This window comes from Ursus arctos, chromosome X, assembly GCF_023065955.2.
Source record: "Ursus arctos isolate Adak ecotype North America chromosome X, UrsArc2.0, whole genome shotgun sequence".
NCBI lineage: Eukaryota > Metazoa > Chordata > Mammalia > Carnivora > Ursidae > Ursus > Ursus arctos.
Window position 1 is genome coordinate 15,689,481 of NC_079873.1, and position 22,844 is coordinate 15,712,324.

General features: G+C 38.6%; 1 protein-coding gene across 9 annotated transcripts in view; it reads right to left on the minus strand.

Annotated features, from left to right (window-relative positions):
* The window catches only part of BCLAF3 (BCLAF1 and THRAP3 family member 3), a 61,523-nt gene that overhangs the window by 32,679 nt on the left and 6,000 nt on the right, over nucleotides 1-22,844 (minus strand). For 3 of the 9 annotated variants that reach the window (XM_026480214.4, XM_057310450.1, XM_057310460.1), the window contains exons 2-6: nucleotides 13,053-13,195; nucleotides 12,831-12,904; nucleotides 8,908-9,480; nucleotides 7,869-8,534; nucleotides 110-285 (exon numbers count right to left, since the gene is read on the minus strand). In XM_026480214.4, coding sequence (XP_026335999.1) covers nucleotides 110-285; nucleotides 7,869-8,534; nucleotides 8,908-9,480; nucleotides 12,831-12,871 — 1,456 coding nt within the window. In that variant the 5' untranslated portion in view covers nucleotides 12,872-12,904; nucleotides 13,053-13,195. Of the gene's footprint in view, nucleotides 1-109; nucleotides 286-7,868; nucleotides 8,535-8,907; nucleotides 9,481-12,830; nucleotides 12,905-13,052; nucleotides 15,688-22,844 lie in introns of those variants that run through there. The other 6 variants (XM_044377547.3, XM_044377548.3, XM_044377546.3 and 3 more) reach the window with 4 other exon arrangements.

The following is a 22,844-nucleotide window of genomic DNA, read 5'->3' on the forward strand; positions in this document are numbered from 1 at the left end:
AATGAAATATTGATTACTATTACTATATCACAGATATTTACCTATATCTTGTGAAAAATCAGTACATTATTTTTGTGTTATCCCTAATGTATGTGCAAAATATACCAACCTTTAACTTGATGGATTATAGTTATGATTTCCTGAGCAAATTCTCCTGTAGGTTTGTTTTCAGTATTCTGAGTTGAGTCAAGATGTTCAAACACTGGATGAAAGTTCTCACTTTTCCTGCCAACAGCAACCAAATCATGTGACATCTGTCTCTCTGTGGAATAGCTAGAAGCAACCCTAGAATAATTTGTAAATGTTTAACTAAATTTGAAACTATTTTACTGAGAAAAGAACTTATTAAAATTAACCAAGATAGCTATAAAACTAAAAAGATGTTTATCTTTTCTTATAGTTAAGGAACTAAGCTGTATGCCATAGAACATGTGCAATAATGCCTAGGAGGAAATAGCCTTAGACACATGGTTTTGAGTCTTCCTTTTCAAATCAGAGATCATTAAATATTTGCCACTTTAATAATAAAATCCTCAAAATTCTAAGTTAAACAATTTTTACCTCCAAAAATACAGCAAGGCATTAAAGGTCAATATGCAAAAAATAATCAACTAGATTATTTTCTACTCCCCAATGTCCATAAAATTGTATATCCAGCAAGTTTATACTATCTTGAAGTACTACCACACTTTAAAAGCTGATATCAAACATAATAACTTTTTTGACTTCATAAAAATCCTTGTACCTCTATACCAGCAATGAGAAACTTAGTATTTTGAAATCAAACTCTGCTGAGATTAATCACTTACAAAATCTCACTAAACTGTCAGCGAACAGTCTTAGTTGTTAGCAAAGATCATTAGAACCAATTAGTGTTCACCCTAAATGTATCCTTAAAGAAATGCTACCATTTACTATATAACCCCGGCTATCCTACCACTCTCATGCTTTCTGAATCTTTATAACGTGTGTTAAAAGCTCTCTTGACCTTCAGGTATTGTCATGAAGTCATGATTATGACATATAGCTAACAGTTACTGAGGGCGTACTGCCAGCCAAATACAGGGGCTCAAAACTCGTTTACAAACACTATCTCATGTAATCTTTACAAAATAGCCCTAAAGGGAAGGTGCTATGACACTGGGACAATGGATGTCTTGGTTGTTTTGCTTTACATCCCAGGTGAGTGTTTGTATGAACATAATCCTTCCAAGTGTCATAATGGGAAACTATACCTTATTCCAAGAAAGCTGCTCTTGAATTCTTCGTCTGCAGGCAGATTATGTGTCACAGAAGAAAATGTCTCATTATTTATATTTATACCTCATTTTGGACCCCAAACGGCACTAACTAGCTTACAGCCATCTTACTCCTCTGCATTTAACTCTAAATAGCTTTTGCCTCTTCCCAAAAAGCATGTTCACTACCCAAAGAACTGAGATTAACAAGTGCTGGTGTTCTTTATGAGTATGTTACAGACTCTGAAGATAAACCCACAAGAGAGCCCTGAAATATGTTTTAAATAACAGCAGCACCCCTGGAATAAATAACAAATAATCAGATGGATACATCTTGGGGTGTGGGTCTACATATGCACAGATTCACTTACTTATTTAAGTCACTTAACAGCCATATATATATAACCCTGCTCCAGGGTAATGAGCTTACAGATACTCTTTAAACTTTTCAACTTCTCTAATACGACAGTTTTAAGCACCTACTTTTAACCTATCAGAGGCAAGGCTTCCATACAACTTTCTATGCTTCCTGCTCTCAAACCAGCACTGTCGAGACAACGCCCTGCAGAAGTAGAAATGTGGAAAAGTGATTTTGCAGCAGGTTGATGCCACTGCTATGGTTTCCTTGATTCATCAGAAGGATTTTCATTAGAAGACTCATTTCCCTTCTTTCTTCCTAATTTGCTCCAAGCTTCCCACTGTGTATCCTGTAACTACCTGAGAGACATTCAGTGATAAACACTAAAAGCTAGAATGGCCCTGTAACAACCTCCACTAACAAAGAATTACAAATACTGTGTTAAATGGTACAAAAAGCCTGCCCCACACCCCAAAAAACCCCAAAAGACAAGAAACAAACAAAAAAACCTGCTTTTAAAAACATTTTACAGGAGATAAATAAAATGTTCAAATGGAACGACAAAAATTATCTGTCCGTGGGGGATCAGTTGGTAACGTTTTGTATTGCAGCCTCGGTTTCTCCCAAGAGGAAACTAGCTGATAAAGGTTTCCAGTTTCCCACCAAGTAATTATTAAAATTTACTTGTCATTTATTACAATTACTGGTATAACTCTTAAACCCACTCCATGCCCAACCCTCAATCCCCAGAAGTGCTATGGTACAGTTTATAGCTATACTTAATTCCTGAAATTTTCGAGTTTGCATTTCCTATCAATTTATCCTGGAGTTACTCCACTGCAAGATTTTTAATTTAAAAATGTTAAAATTGTCATTTTCTAGGAAATACTAAGATTGTATCACCTGAAATTTTAGTCTTTTAAAAACAATTATGATGGCTTTGCTATAAGAAAAGGCTTCTTGAAACTGGAGAATGCAAAATGTTCTAGGTATTTACATCTGTACATTTAATCACCTCTCGGTTCACATTTTCCTTTTTACTATTTCCTAAGACAGGTATTGATTAATAAATTAATAATTTCAAGAAATACTTCCAACACAAGTTAGGTAAGCTAAAAAGACTAAATGTTCTCATTTGGGATGCATTTTAGACAGTTTAAAAAATTAAAATATAGTCAAACACCTGTATTCTAGTACTATTTCTGATACTGGTCCAATGAAATTTTCTAGGTTCCTCTCTTCCCTCCTCCAACTCCACCTGTTTTATTTTTTCTTCTCTCTATGGATATTTCCCCTGACATTCTCACTGACTGTTGTGCATACTAACTAGGAAAACATAAAAAGCCACGTTAACCTTAATTTCCTTTTATTCACAGTTAAGATCCATCGAAAAACACAAGTGCATGGCAAAACAACAATTACAAAAAGCCCAACAACAACCCAAACTAATGGATGATCCCCTGCCCTCTGGAAGCTTATAATATATAACAGAATCCACGTGACACGTATCAAGCTTTCCTTCCTCCATTTTCTCCTAAGAACTAACATTTTGTACACCATCCTATAGTTCATAAAGCTCTCCCAGTTATTCATTTGCTCCTGTCTTCCTAAGAAGACACTTAGCATTTCTGGAGCTGAGGGTAAAGGGTCAGGGAGACTGTTTTTCCTCTAATTCAGCATCTTTTTTCACAAAAGTCCCATAACAGGCCTCCCCAACCCCAGTGCCCTTCCAAGTCACCTCACAGAAAGAAGGTAGCAGCCAGAACTGAGCTTCCTGCCCTCTCTGATCAGCTAATTCTGTTAAATCAGGCTGGCTCTGTGGCAGTCTCACCTTCGCAGCCTCCTGTCCCTCTGTTCCCTTTCACCGACCACTTGACGCACACCTCAAAGTTCCTGTGTGTGTTGTCTGCCTTTGTTAACCTATAAACATAAAATGTCTTTCATCTCATCTCCACATGTTTAAACTCTTTGAAGCCTAGCTCACATGTCAACAACTTCTGAAAAAAGCCTTCCCGGAAACCCCAGGCTTGGAATCATCTGAGCCCCACTTTGTGTATCACTCACTGTGCCACGGTATTACCAACATTGCCCTATTGTCTATTAGACCAGAGGAGAAGAAACACAATCCCATGCTGATTTGAAATCCCAGGGTACCCTAACAGGCTGTCTCACGCAAGGCAGGTCTTCAAAAAAGTACCCGCTGAATGAATAAACGATAAATGGAAAACAACTTGGACAATTTGTAATGAGAGTTTCAGCTAAAAAGATGACAGACTTCAAAATTCTAATTGAGGCCAATTTAACTGTGTTTTTTAAACTTTCTTGGCTTACATTTTAAAATTATAACTTCATTTAGACTAATTTAAATTTTAAATATTTCATTTCTTATGATATGAAATCTCAAATATATACAAAAGTTCAGAAAATCCTTTGATGAGCTTGTCAACCCAGCTTCAACAGTTACCAACACATGGCCAACGGAAGCAAAGCTATATGGCCAGGAGGAACTGCAGGTTAATTTGGGCCCCAAAAAGCATGGCCAGGTGGTCTGCCCGATGTCACAGAGCTGCTCAGGGACCCAGTGGAAGACAAAAACTTAGGCACCCCAACCCGAAACAGAATGTTCACTAAGAGAAGCTAGGGTGAAAAACAGAAATGAAAGGGAAGCTTCTCTCAATTGATTTTGTATCTTTAAAAACGTGTATTAGAAATATTAGGGGGGAAAAAAACCTTAGCTTTTTGTGATACTAAACAGTGAGGTAGCAAGTTTGTGTTATCACAGAAGTATCTCCACCCACAGCTTATCATAGGTAGGAAACTTGTGTCACTGGGTTACCTTCTTTCAATCCTCGCTATGGTTTTTCACACTGTTCGTCCCCCCAGTCCCTCACCCCTGTGCAGCACCCCTTTCCTTAGAGCATCAGGGCTCCAATGTCTTCTGGGTCCCATCACCCACCTCATCCCCCTTCAGAATGGGGACAGACCTGATGGGGGTAGGGAGACCCTTCCTGTATCTCTTCTGGGGTGGGGGTTGGGAAATAAAAGGATTATATACAAATGTGACTGATAAACTCAGTCCAACATCAACTTTGCTAATCAACCTTCCCATCCTAGATGCCTAGTACTAGCAGCCGGGGAGGTCAAAGGAACCTCAGGTCCATCCACACAAGCTTATTCTTCTCCAGAGACTGCCCGCCCTGCTCCTCCCTCCCACTTCCTTACTAGCCTGACCAAGGTCCAGTCTTTCACCTACTCGCCCAACGTTAAACCAAAACTCCCTTCATCTGCCTCAAGACTTCAAGATGTACACAACAGTGTTTGGAGTTCATAATAGCATTCGTAGAAATTTTCATATTATGACTCCCTAATTTACATCCTGAAACATATAATTATGACTCATATTTAACTTCTACTCTGATAATGTAGTTTCTGACAAAGTGGGTAACTAGAATATAGCCTTTGTTAACAGAAGTATTAACAATGCAGTGAACATTCGAGCAAGTGTCTACCTACTGCTGTTCTAAATACAAACTGGAATCTAGAAAAATCACTAGCCTAATCACATAAGTCTTCAACTACACTGATAAGTGGAAGAACATACATCGACATGTGACCAAAGCTAAGAAAGTAAATGAATGCATAAAACAACCATCTTGGACTTCCAAAAAAATGGATAAACCCTCTAGATTTTAATCAACAAATAAACCTCTCTCCACTCTGTGATTATTTTAATCTTTTCAAGCAGAGGAAAATCTAAGTTATGTCAATAGTTGAGAACATGACTCTGTTGAGGGCATTAACCGCCTTTGTTTTATGGCTACTTTATCAGTCCATACATAATTAAATCCAACCCCACAGAAGTCTTCCACAACTTAACCATTCATCAATAAATAATTATCATCAGAGAGAAAGATTTTGTTGACTATGCTTTATCATACTGATAAGATGCATATATTTATAAAGCTATTTATTCTTCAGGTCTTTGAAAAGGAAGGATTTGCAGTGTTAGCTCTACTAAACAAGCCATCATCCTACAGGTCCTTGTCAGGTAATTCAGACATGTGCTAACAGGTCATGAATTTCACAAAATTATAGTTTATAAGTTCAAAAGAAAAGATACAGCAGCTTCAATTTTAAGAAGTTCATTTTTGTGACACATGATGAAAATCGAGCTTCCATTTCTTCTTCCAATTATAAAATTAACTGTGTTCAATATTTCTAATGAGGTCTATTACAGTGAAATCCTTCAAAATTGGTATTTCTAGCATTCTTTAAAAGTGTTAAGCCAATTTATTAATTCTCTTTTAAGTTAATTAAAGAATTAAGTTTCTTTTTTAACATCATTATTAAATATGGGGGTATCATTACTTCTATTAAAAAACTTCGAGATTTTTATGATTTGATTGTATGCAATATTGCCTCCAAAGGAAAAACTTGCGAGCAAAAATGAAATACTGAAGTATTTAAAGGGGAGTGCACTGATATCTACAATTCACTTTGAAATGTATGGAAAAAATAAGATGGAATGATCGATGGATGAACCGATAGGTGATTATGAAAGTAAAGTAAAATGACAATTGTGGATGCTCAGTGGTGGCTATATAGGTATTTACTGTACAGTTCTTTCAATTTTTCTGTGTGTTTGAACATTTTCATAGCATAATGTTGGAAAGAAAAAAGCTTGAGGGAACATCCTTAAAGTTGACGCTTACAGTGGCTTTTGTGCTCTTAAGGTTAAGAACTAGAAGGAAATATAATAGTACAAAATGATTTAGGACTTATTATATGAAATAGGATACAAAATTATGAATATAGTACTATGACAACCATGAATAAATATACCCAGAAAAATAACCAAAGGAACTGTACTAAAATATTAATAAAACTGTCCTAGGGTAGTAGAATTATGGGTGATTTCCTCCCTCTATTTGTCCAACTTTCTATAATGTAGTCATTTATAAGTGCTTTCTGTGCACATACAAATATAAAAATGTGTATTTTATAATATTTTTGTAAGTACAATGAATACAAGGGAGGGGGATGGACATATCTAACTTTGAGAAAAGGAACAAAATATATTTGTTTAAAAAAAAGAGAGAGAGTGGAGGCGCCTGTGTGGCGCAGTCGTTAAGCATCTGCCTTCGGCTCAGGACGTGATCCCGGAGTCCCGGGATCAAGCCCCATATCGGGCTCCTCCGCTATAAGCCTGCTTCTTCCTCTCCCACTCCCCCTGCTTGTGTTCCCTCTCTCGCTGGCTGTCTCTCTCTCTGTCAAATAAATAAATAAAATCTTTTAAAAAAGAGAGCGAGCGAGCGAGAGAGAGAGAGGGACTGTGGGTTTACCTCCTTCCCTATCACATCCTGGCCTTATATTTTGTTTTATCTTGTTTTTGACTACAATACAAGTATGAGTGAACTGTGAACGTAAATGCACCAAATCAGCATGGCCCATCACTTTTTTATTCACATACTGGTAGTGTCTTAAGGTAATGAACAGACTTTGCTGACACAGCCAACTGCAGTGCCTTATTATTTCCAGAATCCATAAACAGAGGTAATATGCATAATGGAACAAAGCATGCAAGCCACTCTAGCAGAATATAACCTACTGCTGGGTAGTCTATTTTTTCTTAAATAATCATTAAGAGCTAAAGTGAACGTCTTATAAATAGGCCTCTTTCTAGACCCTAGCCTAATTTCCTCCACCTAGGAGAATCTGGTTGGCTGAGCACCAACTGTTTTGAGATGGCAGCAAGAACCACAATAGGTTACCTGCCTCCTTGAGCCGCAGGTGCTCTGACTTAGACAAGCTGCTTCATCTCTCAAGGCCTTAATTTCCTCCTTTATAAAATCAGGGCCAGTGAATGGCCCTTCCAGATAAAAATTTCTCTGGATTTGAGGCAACAGGGAAAATAGGCTCTGAGAAACTGAGCAAGGAATAGGCCTCCTTGAACTCCACCCAGCCTATGCCTGGCTACAGAAAATCCAGCAGCATAAAAACACATAAATTCATGAAGAGAAACAACTCCATAGAGTGCCCTGCACCCAAAAAGTATCTTGAGATTGGGTGCAGAAACCAGCAGACATAAGACCACACTGTATTACTAATTGTGGGATTAATCCTCATTACAGGGCTTTTGTGAAAAATCCAGGCACTCCCTCCCCACTCAATGGACTCTAAACACACCGTTAATTCCATTTTCAAAGCTTCAAATAAAGGTGGTGAAATAGATATTTTTCTTAAATAGTGCTAAGAAAAAACAAAAACAATACCTGGATGTATTTATTGTTTTCCTCACATCTATTTTAACAGTAAGTGATTTCTTCCTAAGACTGGCAGACGAAGGTTTCACATTGGAAAGTTTACTTTTATCAAGTTGGTTACTGGAAGAGTTGCTCTCTTTTCTGCCATCCCCTTCTTTCTTTCCTCTCTCCTTCCGTTTGTCACTGCAGGGTCTCAAGCCAACATCACTTTTACTTGAATGCGTAGAGGCCGTGCAGTCAGTGCAGTCTTTCTTAGATGGTTTGGAAGGTTCTTTGACTTGCCCACCTTCAGTCTCTCTCCCTCTTCCAGCATTAAAACAAATGGACTGTCTATTTTCAGGGCCTTTTTGAGAACTGGATTTTCTATCTTCCTCCTTAGAGTACTTCTGAATTCTTCCATCAGGAAAGTCCTGGTCCCCACCTGAGGTCTTACGACGTTTGTGTTGATAGTCACAGGATACCTTGGTTGCTGAACTGGTCTCTGGCGGTTCCCGCTGAGCGTGTCGAGTTTGGGGTCCAAGGTTCCGCTGCTCTTTCTTCTCTTGGTAAGATGGAAGAGAATGCCCAAACTTCCACTGTGGGTTCCTGGCAGACTCTCTGTTTTCATACCTCTCCACATCTTTAGGTCTCTTTGATGTGTGTCCATATTTTCTGAAATCACGATCCTCAGGATACCTGTGTTGACATAAAGCAGTTTACACTTGCACTAGAGAGAAGAAAGTGAGAATTTATATGTGTGGAATGTTGGGCAGCATGGCTTTAAATGCAGAACGCAGTGGCAAGTTAACTATAATCCCTCAAGACAACTCATAGAGGCACAAGGTAGCAAAAGAGGAAAATACCATATTTTGTTACAATTCTAGCCATCAACATGATTTACTCTAAAAATAAATACTTCATTACTACCAGCAGACCATAATTACATTACAATGCTTTTTATCTTTTTAGACAAAAGCTTTTCAAGGTGGTTCTCTTCAACCATAAAGTAAACAGACTTTTGCACTTGAGGCTTTATACCAAATTACCCAGGTTTAATGTTTTCCTATACCTCTTCTGAAAAGAGCTCCTTTTCTCAAAGTCTTCAGAGCCTCTTCTAAGTGACTGAGAATGGTTTTCATCTTGTACCCTCTGGTGCCTCAACTCATCTTCATGCCACTTTCCTTCAAACCTAGAAGAATCTGCTATTGACCTCTGAGGCGGTTTCCCTCCTTTTCCACTTCTTCGGACTCTGTGGTCATCAGGAATATACCTTCCTTGTACTTTCTGGGAATAACAATTCCTCTGGTACTCTTCGTAGGGTACACCTTCTGAGTATTTCGGCATATAGTTAGATCTTCTGTTACCATCCCCTCTTTCTGATAAGCGTACTCGGTAAGGCTTATAAATATAAGCATTTTCTAAAGAGTTTCTTCTTAGGTTTGGGGAAGGTGACCTATGTTCATAAGATCGGTAATGCACATTTCCACGAGAAGGAATCCTTGGGTTACTCTGTCCATGTTTCTCACTGTCCATTCGCCAAGTGATGGGTCTTTTTGGATCCTTCCTATATTCACAGCCATAATGCCCATGAAAATGTCTTTGCTTGTAGTGGTCAGAATTTCTAGGTACTGGTGATAAAGACCTATGTAAACAAACAGAAAAGTTCAGTTCATTTAAAGACAATAAACAAAGTTTATCTTAATATTAACTACCTAAATAAGACTTTTGCTTTCCACTGCTTCTTCCACTCATATCAAATTTATCACTTTACTATATCTGTATTCTAAATTGTCCATTTGGGTGTCTGATTACTGTTCTGGCCAATTCAACAAGCATATTCTTTCTATCTGAACTAACGTATCCCATGTGCATATCAAAATGGGCTGAGCACACCCATCCTGCTGGAGGAGGACCAGCATAGGTATACAGTAAGATCCATTTTGGAAGACTGCTGACAGCAAAGTTTGGGCAAAAGAGCCAGTCAGCAAAAGCCTGTATCAGGTTCAACAGTCAGGGAAGAAACAAGCAACAGGAAGTCTTGATTCACATAAATAATGTGTAGGAGAGTCTCTGGGAAACTGAACATAACCTCTGAAATTAAATTCGATTCTAAGAGTTTATGATACCACAATAAACCTAAACTCAGACTCAAGACTTACCCTGAAGTTTCCCCAACTGATTGACTATTCTTTCTACTAAGGCTATATCAAGGAGCAAAAAACTACACACTGTGTGGAGTGGGAGGGGAAAGAAGGTATTAAGACCTGAATTTCATACTTAGCTCCTCCATAAATATTACTAACATAAATAAATTGCTTTTCTTTTTTTTTAAGATTTTATTTATTTATTTGACAGAGAGAGAGACAGTGAGAGAGGGAACACAAGCAGGGGGAATGGGAGAAGGAGAAGCAGGCTTCCCGCTGAACAGGCAGCCTGATGCGGGGCTCGATCCCAGGACCCTGGGATCATGACCTGAGATGAAGGCAGACACTTAACGACTGAGCCACCCAGGTGCCCCAATAAGTTGCTTTTCTTTTCTGAACCTGTTCCCTTACATGTGCTATTGAAATAGAGCGTATAACTTTGGCGAATGTGGGCTTTAACGTAGCCATCATGCTCCCCAGGAACAGCGTATCTTTTCTGTAACTACCCTCCCCAATACCTCAGCATTGCCAACATCAAGACTTCATTCCCATGGAGGAGGAAAAAGGCTCCTATACCCAGGGAAACAAGTCTGAGTTGCCTGGACTTCAAAAGCAAAGAGCACCATTATCTGGACTACAATAAAGTTCGATTTTGTACCTGGGGGCCTTTCCTCCCAACTAACCTGTCCAATTTCCCAATCTCCTCCCTGAGGGCTTAATGTCTTCTAATCAATGAGGCAGCAACCCCTGCAGCTTTTGTTACCGCCCATCTTCAGAAGCTGCCAGGGAATTGGAGCAACCACAAGTCAGACCCTTTCCATTTGGTGACACGTCTGTGTCTTTCCTATAAGAATGGAGGCAGATTTATCCTCCTTGTGTACATACTGGGATTATATACTAGACTTGGCAATATCTCCCTCTGGAGTCACCAAGCTAGACGTACTAGCAAGGGCATTATTTAGCTTAGGGAGGAACTCTGTCATCCAGCTGGCGGCACCTCATCACAGGAAGAAGCAAGCAGAGCCTCTGAGGACCTTCTGGAAGACTGCATCTCTTCCATCGCTAAGGAGAAAAGCTGGCAACCAGAGACAGAGGTCTTCCAGACTGGAAGACTTTAATCCTTACCTCATAATGAATATTGCTTTGTTATTGTATTTCACATCAGGGGTTTTATTGTATAAAACCCCATTTTTTTGAAGGAGATGGCTGGAATGGTTACTATCATTTTCAATTCTCCTGAAGAAACAAAACAGATCTGAGGAGTCTGTTGGGAGACAATTCTCCATGGGTCTCTTGCATTCGGCACTGGTAAGCAGAGGCACTGACAGCTTTTGTTCCAAGACACCACAGCCTGGGAAGATGGAGATAGGGCCTCCCTCAGGGAAAGAGGGTCAATTTGTTTGCTATCCAGGAGATGTCTCCTCCAAGGCAAAGGCTGAGTGGCTTTGCTTGTAGCCCCTGATGAGGCTTGGGTTCCTCAGCTGTGTGGTCACGGCAGGGGTTTGCTCTGCGCTCCCACCCTCAGGAGACTTGGGAGTGAGGGAAACACAGGGAGATGATGCTCAAGCTGCCTGCTGTACCATGAGTCATAAAGGCCTTTGTCTCTGACCCAGGAGTGCCCTGTGGCAGGCTAATGTGTTAGCTTGCAAGTAACGTAAAATATCAGATACTTGACAGTTTTTAACAAAGAGTCCTGAGAACGAATCTAGAAATCAGGCACTAAGTTTGGCAGGTCTTCTGTGCCCCTCCATCAGGGCCTATCACAAAAGGGTGAAACAAAACCACCTGTGATGCCCTCCATATTAAAATCATTCATTTGTTTACATTCTCTTTTCTTCCTGAAGCTCCTTCCTGTTACAACTTGGTCTTGCAAATTACAATGATTGATTAGTCATCGTAGAACTATAACGAACAAGCATAATGGCCAAGTCGTATTAACATGAAAAGTTTTGGTCTGCTTTTTATGTATGTAATTATGGTCCTTTTTTAAGTCCCAGACTATACTAGTCACTTTCTTAGCTCTGTGCTGTTGCTCCTGTTGTCCCCCTTAACTGGAATACTTTTCTTCTTTGTTTCTGCCTTTACAAATTCTACCCATCCTTAAATGGCCAGCTAAAATTTCATCTCTTCTTTGAAGAATTTCTTAGCATCCCCTTTTTCCCTCCATAAAAGCAGAATTATTCCTTCTCTGTGGACCCAGAATACTCTATCCCAGTCGGTAGCACTGCAGTTAACCCACAGTATCATAGCTGACTGTAGTGCCAATCTCCCAGCCAGTCTGCATGCTTGCTGAGGCCCCAAAAGGTGTCATCTTGCCTTTGTAGCCCCAGAACCTGTAGCAGGTACACAATAAATACTGGTTGAACTGTTCCAATCTAATTATATATATATATACTATTGATACTGCCAATCAGGAAAGAAGAAAGTTGAACTACAACTGAGTTATTCAAAACTCTATTATTCTGCCATGAAGAAGAAATCGGTAACTTCTGATTTTCTAACTCCCAATTTTTTCAAAGACTGATTATGGAAAAAAAAAAACACTCAAGAGTTCTAAACCACTTATTGATGCAATAAATATATAATACCCAAAGATGTTTCTCATTCTCCCTTGCTGTGGCCATTGCCTTTCTTTTTATTATGGATTAATTCAAGCTGCCAGCCATAATTTAAAAAAGCTGTCAGCTTTCAGAATCTAGAAATACAACCTCTCTCACTGTTAAGTACCTACTGTGAATAACCAGGTCCCATGAGCTTATTAAAATAGGTTCTTAACAGTACTAGTGAACTTGAAAGTCAAAGCACATCCCAAACCCAAGCTTACTCTATTAAACTAAGAATTGCTCACCTGTGTTTCCACCTGGGGGATCGAGAGCGTGACCGTGCCATCCTTTGACACTTGAGCCACTATCCACTTTTACACTGCAAAGAAACACAGTATTATCAAGTTTATAGAAAGAGCCTGCAATCTGCTCTAAAAGCAGTGAATACCACCAACAAAAAATTACTTAAGTTCTTTGTGCCTCAGTTTCCTCATCTGTAAAATGGGGATGATAATAACAGAACCCACCTTATTGGAATGTTGTGAGGACAGACTGAATTAAATCCGAGGCCAGCAAACTTGTCCTATAGAGGGCCAGACGTAGTGGGCCAAAGAAGGTCTTTACCACACCATCATCTTCTTCTTCTTCTTCTTTTTTTTAAAAAACAACTCTTTAAAAATATAAAACCATTCTTAGCTCCAGGGCCACACAAAAACAGGCCCCAAAAGCCAAATACACTGTAGTGTGATGATCCCTGAGTTGTCATGAAGAGAGCTCAGAATGGTGCCTGGCACACAGCAACTGCTAAGTAAGTGTTCCAAAAAGAGGAAATCCTTACCCAGAACTCCTGTATCTGAACCACGACTAACTTCCTGTCTTTCACCACATACATAAATACTTCATATAATCACAGTCAAAATGTTTAGGGTTACTTGATGATACACCCTGCTTTTTAAATTGCTGAATAATAAGAATTACAATACTTAATTATAGTACTAAATTGTTACCTAACTTCCACCAGATAAATAACCCAAAACTTGATTAAGCATAAGCATGAGTAAACATTAAGTTTGCTTTTGATTTTTTTGGTAAAACAAATAGTGTCAAATAAATACATTTTAAAAGTTACATAAACTTGATTTTTAAAATACTAAGTCTTTAAAAGAAGCTGACAGCTTTAGGAACCAATTTTTTTAAACATGTGATTAGGGTATAATCTTTTATATTAGCTATTATTTATATTTTAGTAATCCTCTTTAGTTCCGATACTATAATTGAGTAGTTCCCAACTTACTGGCCCCAAACTACTGGTGGCTTTCAAAATTATTGCCATGGATCCACGAATTATACATGGAACCCCCATGTACAGACTATGGAATGAATAAGTATGTGTCTCATATATTGTAACCTCTATTTTGCAAATTTCTGAAGATAGCATGGTCATTGTTAAAATATAAATGGCTTCTTGTAACTATGTAGTTTTTCCACTGACTGATACAAAAAGCACAACTATTATTATGTGGACGCTTGTTTAAAAAGGGAGTCCCCACAGTCAAACATCTGCAAACTACTGTTACAATAAATTTCAGAAGAAAGTAAAAGTATGTAAGGCTAAAGGACTGTAACCACATCACTCACCAGAAGACACTGAATTCAATTCATTTATTTATACAGGGCCTCTTTCCAAAAAGAAATTGACGCTAGTAAGAACAATTAGTTTAGAGGTACTATGAAATTAAGACACTAACTAAAGGGGAAAATTCTCTCATTAAAACTATCAAAATGCATTCCTTCAACAAATATTACTGAGTGACTATTTGCCAGCCACTATTCTAGGGATACAGCAATGAACAGACATAGAGAAAAATTCCTGTCTTCTGTTGTTAACATTTTACTGAGGTAGTTTATAACTTAACTAAAGAAGCTTTGGGTATCAGTTCATACCTATGAAGCTGAACAAAAATTAAAATTCCAAGGTTGGTGAGGGGGGGTGACACCAAATATTGTTGGTGATGATGAAAGAACATCATTTTTTCTGGAGGATAATATATTTTTTCATTTTATCAATTTTTTTTATTTTTATTTTTTAAAAGTAAGCTATATGCCCAACATGGGGCTTGAACTCACGACCCCAAGATCAGGAGTTGCATACTCTACTGACTGAGCCAGCCAGGTACCCCTCCATTTTATTTTTTTATTTTTATTTTTATTTTTTGAAAAACAGATTTTTTGAGATATAATTTACATACCATACAATTCACTCATTTTAAGGGTACAATTCAATGTTTTTTAGTATATTCACAGAGATGTACAAACAACACCACAATCTAATTTTAGAACATTTTCATCTCCTTTAAAAGAAACCCCATTAGCAGTTGCTCCCCCTGCCTCGCCTCCTTTCATTAGCCCCTGACAACCACTAATCTACTTTCTCTTTCTATAGATTTGCCTATTCTGGACCTCTCATTTAAATGGACTCATAAAATATATATTTTGTGACTGGTTTCTTTCCCTTACTATATAACGTTTTCAAGGGTCATCCCTGTTTTACCATGTATCAGTACTTCATTCTTTTTACAGCTGCATAACATTTCACTGTATGGATATACCACATTTTATTTATTTATTCCTCTCTCAGTGGACATTTGGGTTATTTCTATAGCTTGGGTTATTATGAATAATGCTGTTATGAACATCTGTGTATCCGTTTTTGTGTTGACATATGTTTCTACTTCTCTTAAGTATATACCTAGGAGTGGAATTGCTGGGTCATATGATAACTCTATGTTTAACTTTTATTATTATTTTTAAAGTAGGTGACATACCCAGCATGGAGCCCAACGTGGGGCTTGAACTCACGACCCTGAGATCTAGACCTGAGCTGAGATCAAGAGTCAGATGCTTAACCGACTGGGCCACCCAGGCGCCCCTATGTTTAACTTTTAGAGACACTGCCAAAGTTTTCCAGAGCAGCTATGTCATTTTATATTCCCACCAGCAATGTATGAGGGTTCCTGTTCTTCTACATCCTCACATTTGCTATTGTCTGTCTTTCTGATTATAGCCATTCTAGTGGGGTGAAGTGGTATTTCATGGTTTTGATTTGCATTTCCCTAATAATGGGCAATCTTGAAATATGTAAGAAATTATGAAACTAATCATATCTCTTTTCTTTTAATCTAATAATTTCAGTTTAAACCTATAACTTTAAGATAATTTAAAAGGAAAAAATCAGCTATATATACTAAGATGTTTAATATTAGCTTTATTTATAACAGGAAAGGAAAAAAAACACCCAAACTAGTTATAGCCCTAGTGCCCAGGATAAAAGATTAAACAAATTAAAAAAAAATTATATATATATATATATATATATATATATATATGGGTGCCTAGGTGGCTCAGACAGTTGGGTGTCTGCCTTGGCTCAGGTCGTGATCTCCAGGTCCTGGAATCGAGCCCCACATCAGGAATCAGGACTCCCTGCTCAGCAGGGAGTCTGCTTCTCCCTCTTCCTCTGCCTCTCCCCTGCTTGTGCTCTCTTCCTCTCTCTCTCACTCTCAAATGAATAAATAAAATATTAAAAACAAACAAACAAACAAACAAAAACATATATATCTAGGGGCACCTGGGTGGCTCAGTCGGTTAAGCTTCTAACTTCAGCTCAGGTCATGATCCCAGGGTCCTGGCATGGAGCCCTGCGTCAGGCCCCTGATCAACGGGGAATCTGCTTCTCCCTCTCCCTCTGTTCCTTCCCCTGCTTGTACGTGCTTGCTCTCTCTCAAATAAATAAATAAAATCTTTTAAAAAAACATATATATGTAGCCACTTCCTACCTTTCTCCCAGCCTTTTGTATGTCTTTTCCTCCACATACCTGACTAGTCCACCACACCATACTAGCTTTTCCCTGATCAAGCCATGCTCGCCCTACCACACAGATGGCCTTCTCTCACTCTGCTAGACTAATCTCTATTCTTTCAGGACTGTTTGACCATTATCTCCCCCGGGGATTCTTTCCTTGACTATCTTATTTTCCCCGAGTTTCTTTCTTCTTGGGAATTCTGGGTTTATTCTGGGATTATTTGAATACATTGTAATTATTTGTTTCAATAACTCTATTTGTTTCAATAAGCAAAAGACTCCAAACAACTTATCACAGAACACAAAACTTTAATGACCTATAGTCATAAGATGTGGAACAACAGGGACTCTCATACACTGCTAGGGAGTGTACAGAAGTATTAACCAGTTCAGGGGCGCCTGGGTGGCTCAGTCGTTAAGCGTCTGCCTTCGGCTCAGGGCGTGATCCCGGCGTTGTGGGATCGAGCCCCACATCAGGCTCTTCCACTATAAGCCTGCTTCTTCCTCTCCCACTCCCCCTGCTTCTGTTCCCTCTCTTGCTCGCTGTCTCTATCTCTGTCGAATAAATAAATAAAATCTTTAAAAAAAAAAAAGAAGTATTAACCAGTTCGGAAGGAGTTGACAGTACACATTTAAAGTTGAACATGCTCATATCCCATAGCCCTGCAATTGCACTCAGCAATAGACTTTAGAGTAGTGGCTCTCAAACGTCAGTGTGCAACAGAATCACTTGAAAGGCTTGTTAAAACACAGATTGCTGGACCCTACCCCAAAGGTGGGACTTACTTGATCTATCAAGTTCCCAAGTGATATGGATGCTGCTGGTTCAAGGAATACAGAACTACTGGTTTAAAGGAAAATGTGGGGGTGACTTCGGAGAAAATAAGATTTACTAACTGTGTGATTTAAAAAAGTATTACTCAGAGGTGCCTGGGTGGCTCAGTCAGTTGGACGTCTGTCTTCAGCTCGGGTCATGATCCCAGGGTCCTGGGATCAAGCCCCTTTTGGGGTCCATGCTCAGCAGGGGAATCTTCTTCTCCCTCTTCCTCTGCCCCTCCCCCTGCTCATGTGCATGCACTCTCTCTCAAATAAATAAATAAAATCTTTAAAAAAAGTATTACTCAGAATATTTTCCTTCAATATATTAAAATTAGCTTTATTAAAATTCAAACTAGTCACTTGAAAATGGGTGAATTTTATTGCATATAAATTATACCTCAAAGCTGTAAAAAAGTTAACTATGGGGTGATGAAAACACTCTGAAATTAGATCAGATATTATGAAGATGGTTGTACAACTCTGAGAACATACTAAAAACCATGGAATTGCACACTTCAAACCTGTAAGTTACATCTCAATAAAACTTTTTTAAAAAGTTAACTTTGTTTGCAATTGCTTAGTACACAAGCTAGTAATGAAAAGTACTGGCTCAGGGCTTAATGGATAAGAGAGAAAGAGAGTTCATTTAAAACCAAAGAGTAAAAACCTAAGAGTGGTTTTTACATTTTTAAGGGTTGTTGTTATTGCTGTGGTTGGAGGTGGAGGAGGAGGAGGAGGGAGGATGGGGAGAGGGATGAGAATATGTAACAGAAACTGTCCGTGGAGCACAAAGCCCATAATATTTACTATCTGGTCCTTTACAGAAAAAGTTTGCAATCTCTGTTTTAAAGTAATTTATTTGTGACTACCAAAATTAATCAAAGGAACCAACTTCAGGACACAAAGAGAGAAAAGACTGAAACACCAGCAGGGTTTGTGACCAGGGAAAAGGAGATGTCAATAACAGTAGATAAACTGGTTTACACTGCTACTTCAGAGTGAACTGTACAGGGCCAGGGGTAGTGAATGAACCCACCTGCCCTTAAAAACAGAAAGATGACTAGACAGCAAGGACCTACACTCCCAGGAAGATGCTGAAGAGAATGCGGGTGCCAAAGGAGGCCATCTCTACCACAACAGCACTGGACACACTCCCTGACTCAAGTGAAAGACCCAGCTCCAGCAAGTCTCCTCTTGCTCCCACAACATTTCCCCTTCTTCCGTAGATCCTTCCCATCACCATAAAACCTTCCTCTTGTGAAGCTTGTCTACACTCTTTCCCCAGTCTACACTCTCTTTTAGTCTCATGGCTTTAAATACTCTTTATAAAGTAACAACCCCCAAATTTATATCTCCAGCCCTCACCTATCCTCTGTACTGCAGTCTTACATATCCAGCAAACTACTGGGTGCTATAAACATGTCCAAGAACAAAATCCTGACCTCCCTCCAAAATCTGCTCCTCCCATGGTCTCTGTCCCACCTCAGTAAATGGCAGTTCTACCCTTTGAGTTTACAATAAAAAGGAAACATAAATGTCCAGTTAGCTGAAAAGATACTCAATCATACCTAATCAGGAAGATAAAATTAAAACAGTAAGATACCATTTCATACTCACAAGATTTGCAAAATTTTTAAAGTCTAATGATTTCCATGTGTTTATAAGAAAGTTAAAAAAGAGAATTTCTCAACTGAGGAAAATTCCTCCCTCAAAAAACAGGAAGCAGAAGAAAACCCTAAGTTTATACTCCAAGCAGAATTAAATATATCCGAAAGCATTTAAGGATATATTTTTTTAAAAACCTCACCTTGAATCAGAAACTTAAAAACTAAGAACAGAAATAAATTTAAAAAACAGATTGAAATGACAGAAAAAAAGTTAACTGAACTCAGAGGAAAAAATGGGAGAAAAAAGACTAAATTATCACAGAAGTGAAGATAAATTACAAGGTGTTCAGGGGAGAATAAACTCAAATGAAAATTTACTAAGCAACATCAAAGAAAAGCAAGAAAACAACAAAAAAAAATGAAAATGACAGTAAGTGAGTGAGTGAGACAGAGATTAAGTCAGAAAGAAAGTAGTGGAACTAGAAGACAGGCAAAGAAGGAATAATATTTGTATTAGTGTAGTCTCCGAGAAGAAAAACCAAATAATGGAAATAAACTAACATTTAAACTAAAACTCAGGAAAACTTTCCAGGGGTGCCTAGTGGTTCCGTCAGTTAAGCATCCGACTCTTGATATTGGCTCAGATCATAATCTCAGGGTTGTGAGACTGAGCCCCATGTCAGGTTCCATGCTGGGCATGGAGTCTGCTTAAGATTCTCTCTCCCTCTCCCTCTGCCCCGCCCCCCCCACTGCTCATGCTCTCTCTCTCTCTCTCTCTCTCTCTCGGAAAGAAAGAGAGAGAGAGAGAGAACGGTTTTCAGAAATGGAAAAATACCTGAATCTGTACAATGAACGGCTCACCAGATACCTGGGAAAATAAACCTAAAATTATAAACTCTGAAACATAGCCTAGTAAAAACTATTTGATTTCAAAGATAAAATCCTCAGGGTGCCTGGGTGGCTCAGTCCATTAAGCATCTGACTCTTGGTTTCGGCCCTGGTTATGATCTCAGGGTCGTGGGATCAAGCCCCACATAAGGCTATGTACTGGGTATGAAGTCTGCTTGAGATTCTCTCTCCCTCTGCCTCCCCCCCCCCCCGCTCATGCTCTTGCACGTTCTCTCTCTCTCTCAAATAAATAAACAAACAAAATCTTTAAAAAAAGATAAAAGACCTCTAGGTAAAAAGACCTCTAGGTAAAAAGAATAAATAACTTAAAAATCCAAAGGAAGTAGACTAGCATCATATATTGCAAAACTAACATACAAAGCAAGGCAACAATGGGTCAGCATTTAGTATAAAAAAATAAAATAAAATCAATGAAACTAAGTGTGAACCAAGGACTTTATATCAGCTAAGCTATTCTTCAAATACCAAGGCTAAAGAAAAAAACAGTTTTCAGCATACAAGAACATAGGGAATTTCTGTACTTAACTAGCCCTTTCTGAGAAATCTACTAGATAGAGGATGAGCTTCATCCAACCAAATTATGAGTGAGAAAATGTCAGTAAAGGACCAATGGTGAGCATTAAAATATGTAAATATACATATAAGACATTAAAAGAAAGAGGAGGAGGAAGGTGAAAGACTAATGTAAAATTGTGGCACACTGTGACAAAACAGAAAAACTACAACTAAAAAATGGGAGAAGACGACACAGGAGAAGAAAATAATGGTAAAAGTTCAATGTTGATGTTGTATAGGCAGTAAATGGGTTTAAAGCATACTGAGGGGGAACCTGATAAATCAGATATTAAGAGGTTACACAAATCAACACACAGTGCTGGGACAACTGGATATCCATAAGCAAAACAATAAAGTTCAACCCTACCTCACACTACATACAAAAATTAACTGAAAATGGATCAAAGACCTAAATGTGAGAGCCAAAGCTGTAAGAGGAAAACAGGAAGGTAAATAATCTTTGTGACCTTGGGTCAGATATTACATTAAAAACACAGACAACAGGAGAAAAAATTAGATAAATGAGGCATCATCAAAATTTAAAACATTTACACTGTAAAGGATACTATCAAAAAAGCAAAAAGGAAACCCACAGAATGGGAGAAAATGTTTTGCAAATCATATCTGATAAAGGATTGTATCTAGAACATACAAAAGAAAACGTCTTACAATTCAATAATAAAAGACAACCCAATTAAGAAATGGGCAAAGGAGATGAATCAACATTTCTCCAGAGAAGGTATACAGATGCCCAATAAGCACATAAAAAGATGCTCAACAACATTACTCATTAGGGAGATGCAAATCAAAACCATGAGGTACCACTTCACACCAACTAGATGGCTATAATAAGTGCTGAAAAGGTGAAGAGATAAGGGAAGCCTCACACATTGCTGGGGGTATGTAAAATGATGCTGCAGCTTGGGAAAACAGTCTGGCAGTTCCGTAAAAAATTAAACACAGAGGGGCTCTTGGGTGGCCCAGTTGGTTGAGCATCCAACTCTTGGTTTCAGCTCAGGTCATAATCTCAGGGTGGTGGGACAGATCCCTGTGTTGGGCTCCGCTCTCAGCACGGAGTCAGCTTGTCCCTCTCCCTCTGCTCCTCCCCCCACTCGTGCTTTCTTGCTCTCTCCCTCCCTTTCTCTCAAATAAACAAACAAAATCTAAAAAAAAATCTTTTAAAAAAATTAAACAGGGGCACCTAGGGGACACAGTTGGATGGGCGTCCAACTCTTGGTTTTGGCTCAGGTCGTGAGCTCAGAGTCGTGAGATCAAGCCCCGTGTAAGGCTCTGCGCTCGGTGCAGAGTCTGCTTGGGATTCTCTCTCCCTCTTCTTCGGCCCCTCCCATTCATGCTCTCTCTCTCTCTCTCAAAACTAACTAAATAAATCTTTAAAAAAATTAAACAGAGTTACTATATGACCCAGCAATTCTACTCCTACATATATATCCAAGAGAAATAAAAATAGATGTCCACACAAAAACTTGTACACAAATATTCATAGCAGCATTAGTCATAATAGCTAAAAAGTAGAAATAATTCCACTGCCCATTTAGAAATAAGTGAATAAACCAAAATTGGTATACCCATACAAATGAACATTATTTGACTATAAAAAGGAATGAAGTACTAACACATGGTCAAACAGAAATGAACCTTGAAATTGTTATGCTAAGGGAAGGAAGCCAGTTACAGAAGACCACATATTGTATGCTTCCATTTATATGAAAGGTCCAGAATAGGCAAATCCACAGAAACAGAAACAAAAACAAAAAAGTAGACTGGTGGTTGCCTGGGTGGGGTGGTGGGATGGTGGGGCACTGGGAATAGACACAGGGTTTCTTTGGGGGATGATGAATGTTTTAAAACTGGACTGTGGTGATGGCTGCACAACTCTGCATATACCAAAAAACACTGAATTGTACACTTTTCAATGGGTGAATTGTGTGGTATAATAATTATACCTCAGTAAAGATGTTACCAAAAAAGAAAAAAAATCAGCTGACAAAAATTTCATATTAAATAGGAACCCAGCATTTACAAATGCAAAGAATTCCCCAGGAAAACCTTTGCAACAAAGAAGCCACAATCTCGCACAGAACTGGACAGAGTCAGAGCCCACAGAACAAGACGGTGACCAACAAATCAGAGGAAGCCAGACCTGAGGAGACCAGAACATGGATTAATGCTGTTGGCTACAGAGGCCAGGTGTCAATTTTTCAATAAGGAGGAGCTGGAAGTGGATAAAGAATCTCACCGTTGCCTCTCATTAACCTACTTTGATTTCATGAATACAATGTATTTTTCTCACACACACACACGAAAGGTTAAATAAACAACCAGGGGAGTAAGGACATTTATAAAGGTATAAGGACAAAGGTCAACCATAAGAACAAAAATACAAGCCTTCCTAAATACCACCCCCCAATTTTTTAAATAAAAAACAAAAAAAATACACCTCATAGCCAAAGAAACAGCAAATATAACAAAATATTTTGATAGAGTTGAGGCTAAATATATTAGTCCTAACAATAAATGTGAATGGGCTTAACTTGCCTATTAAAATA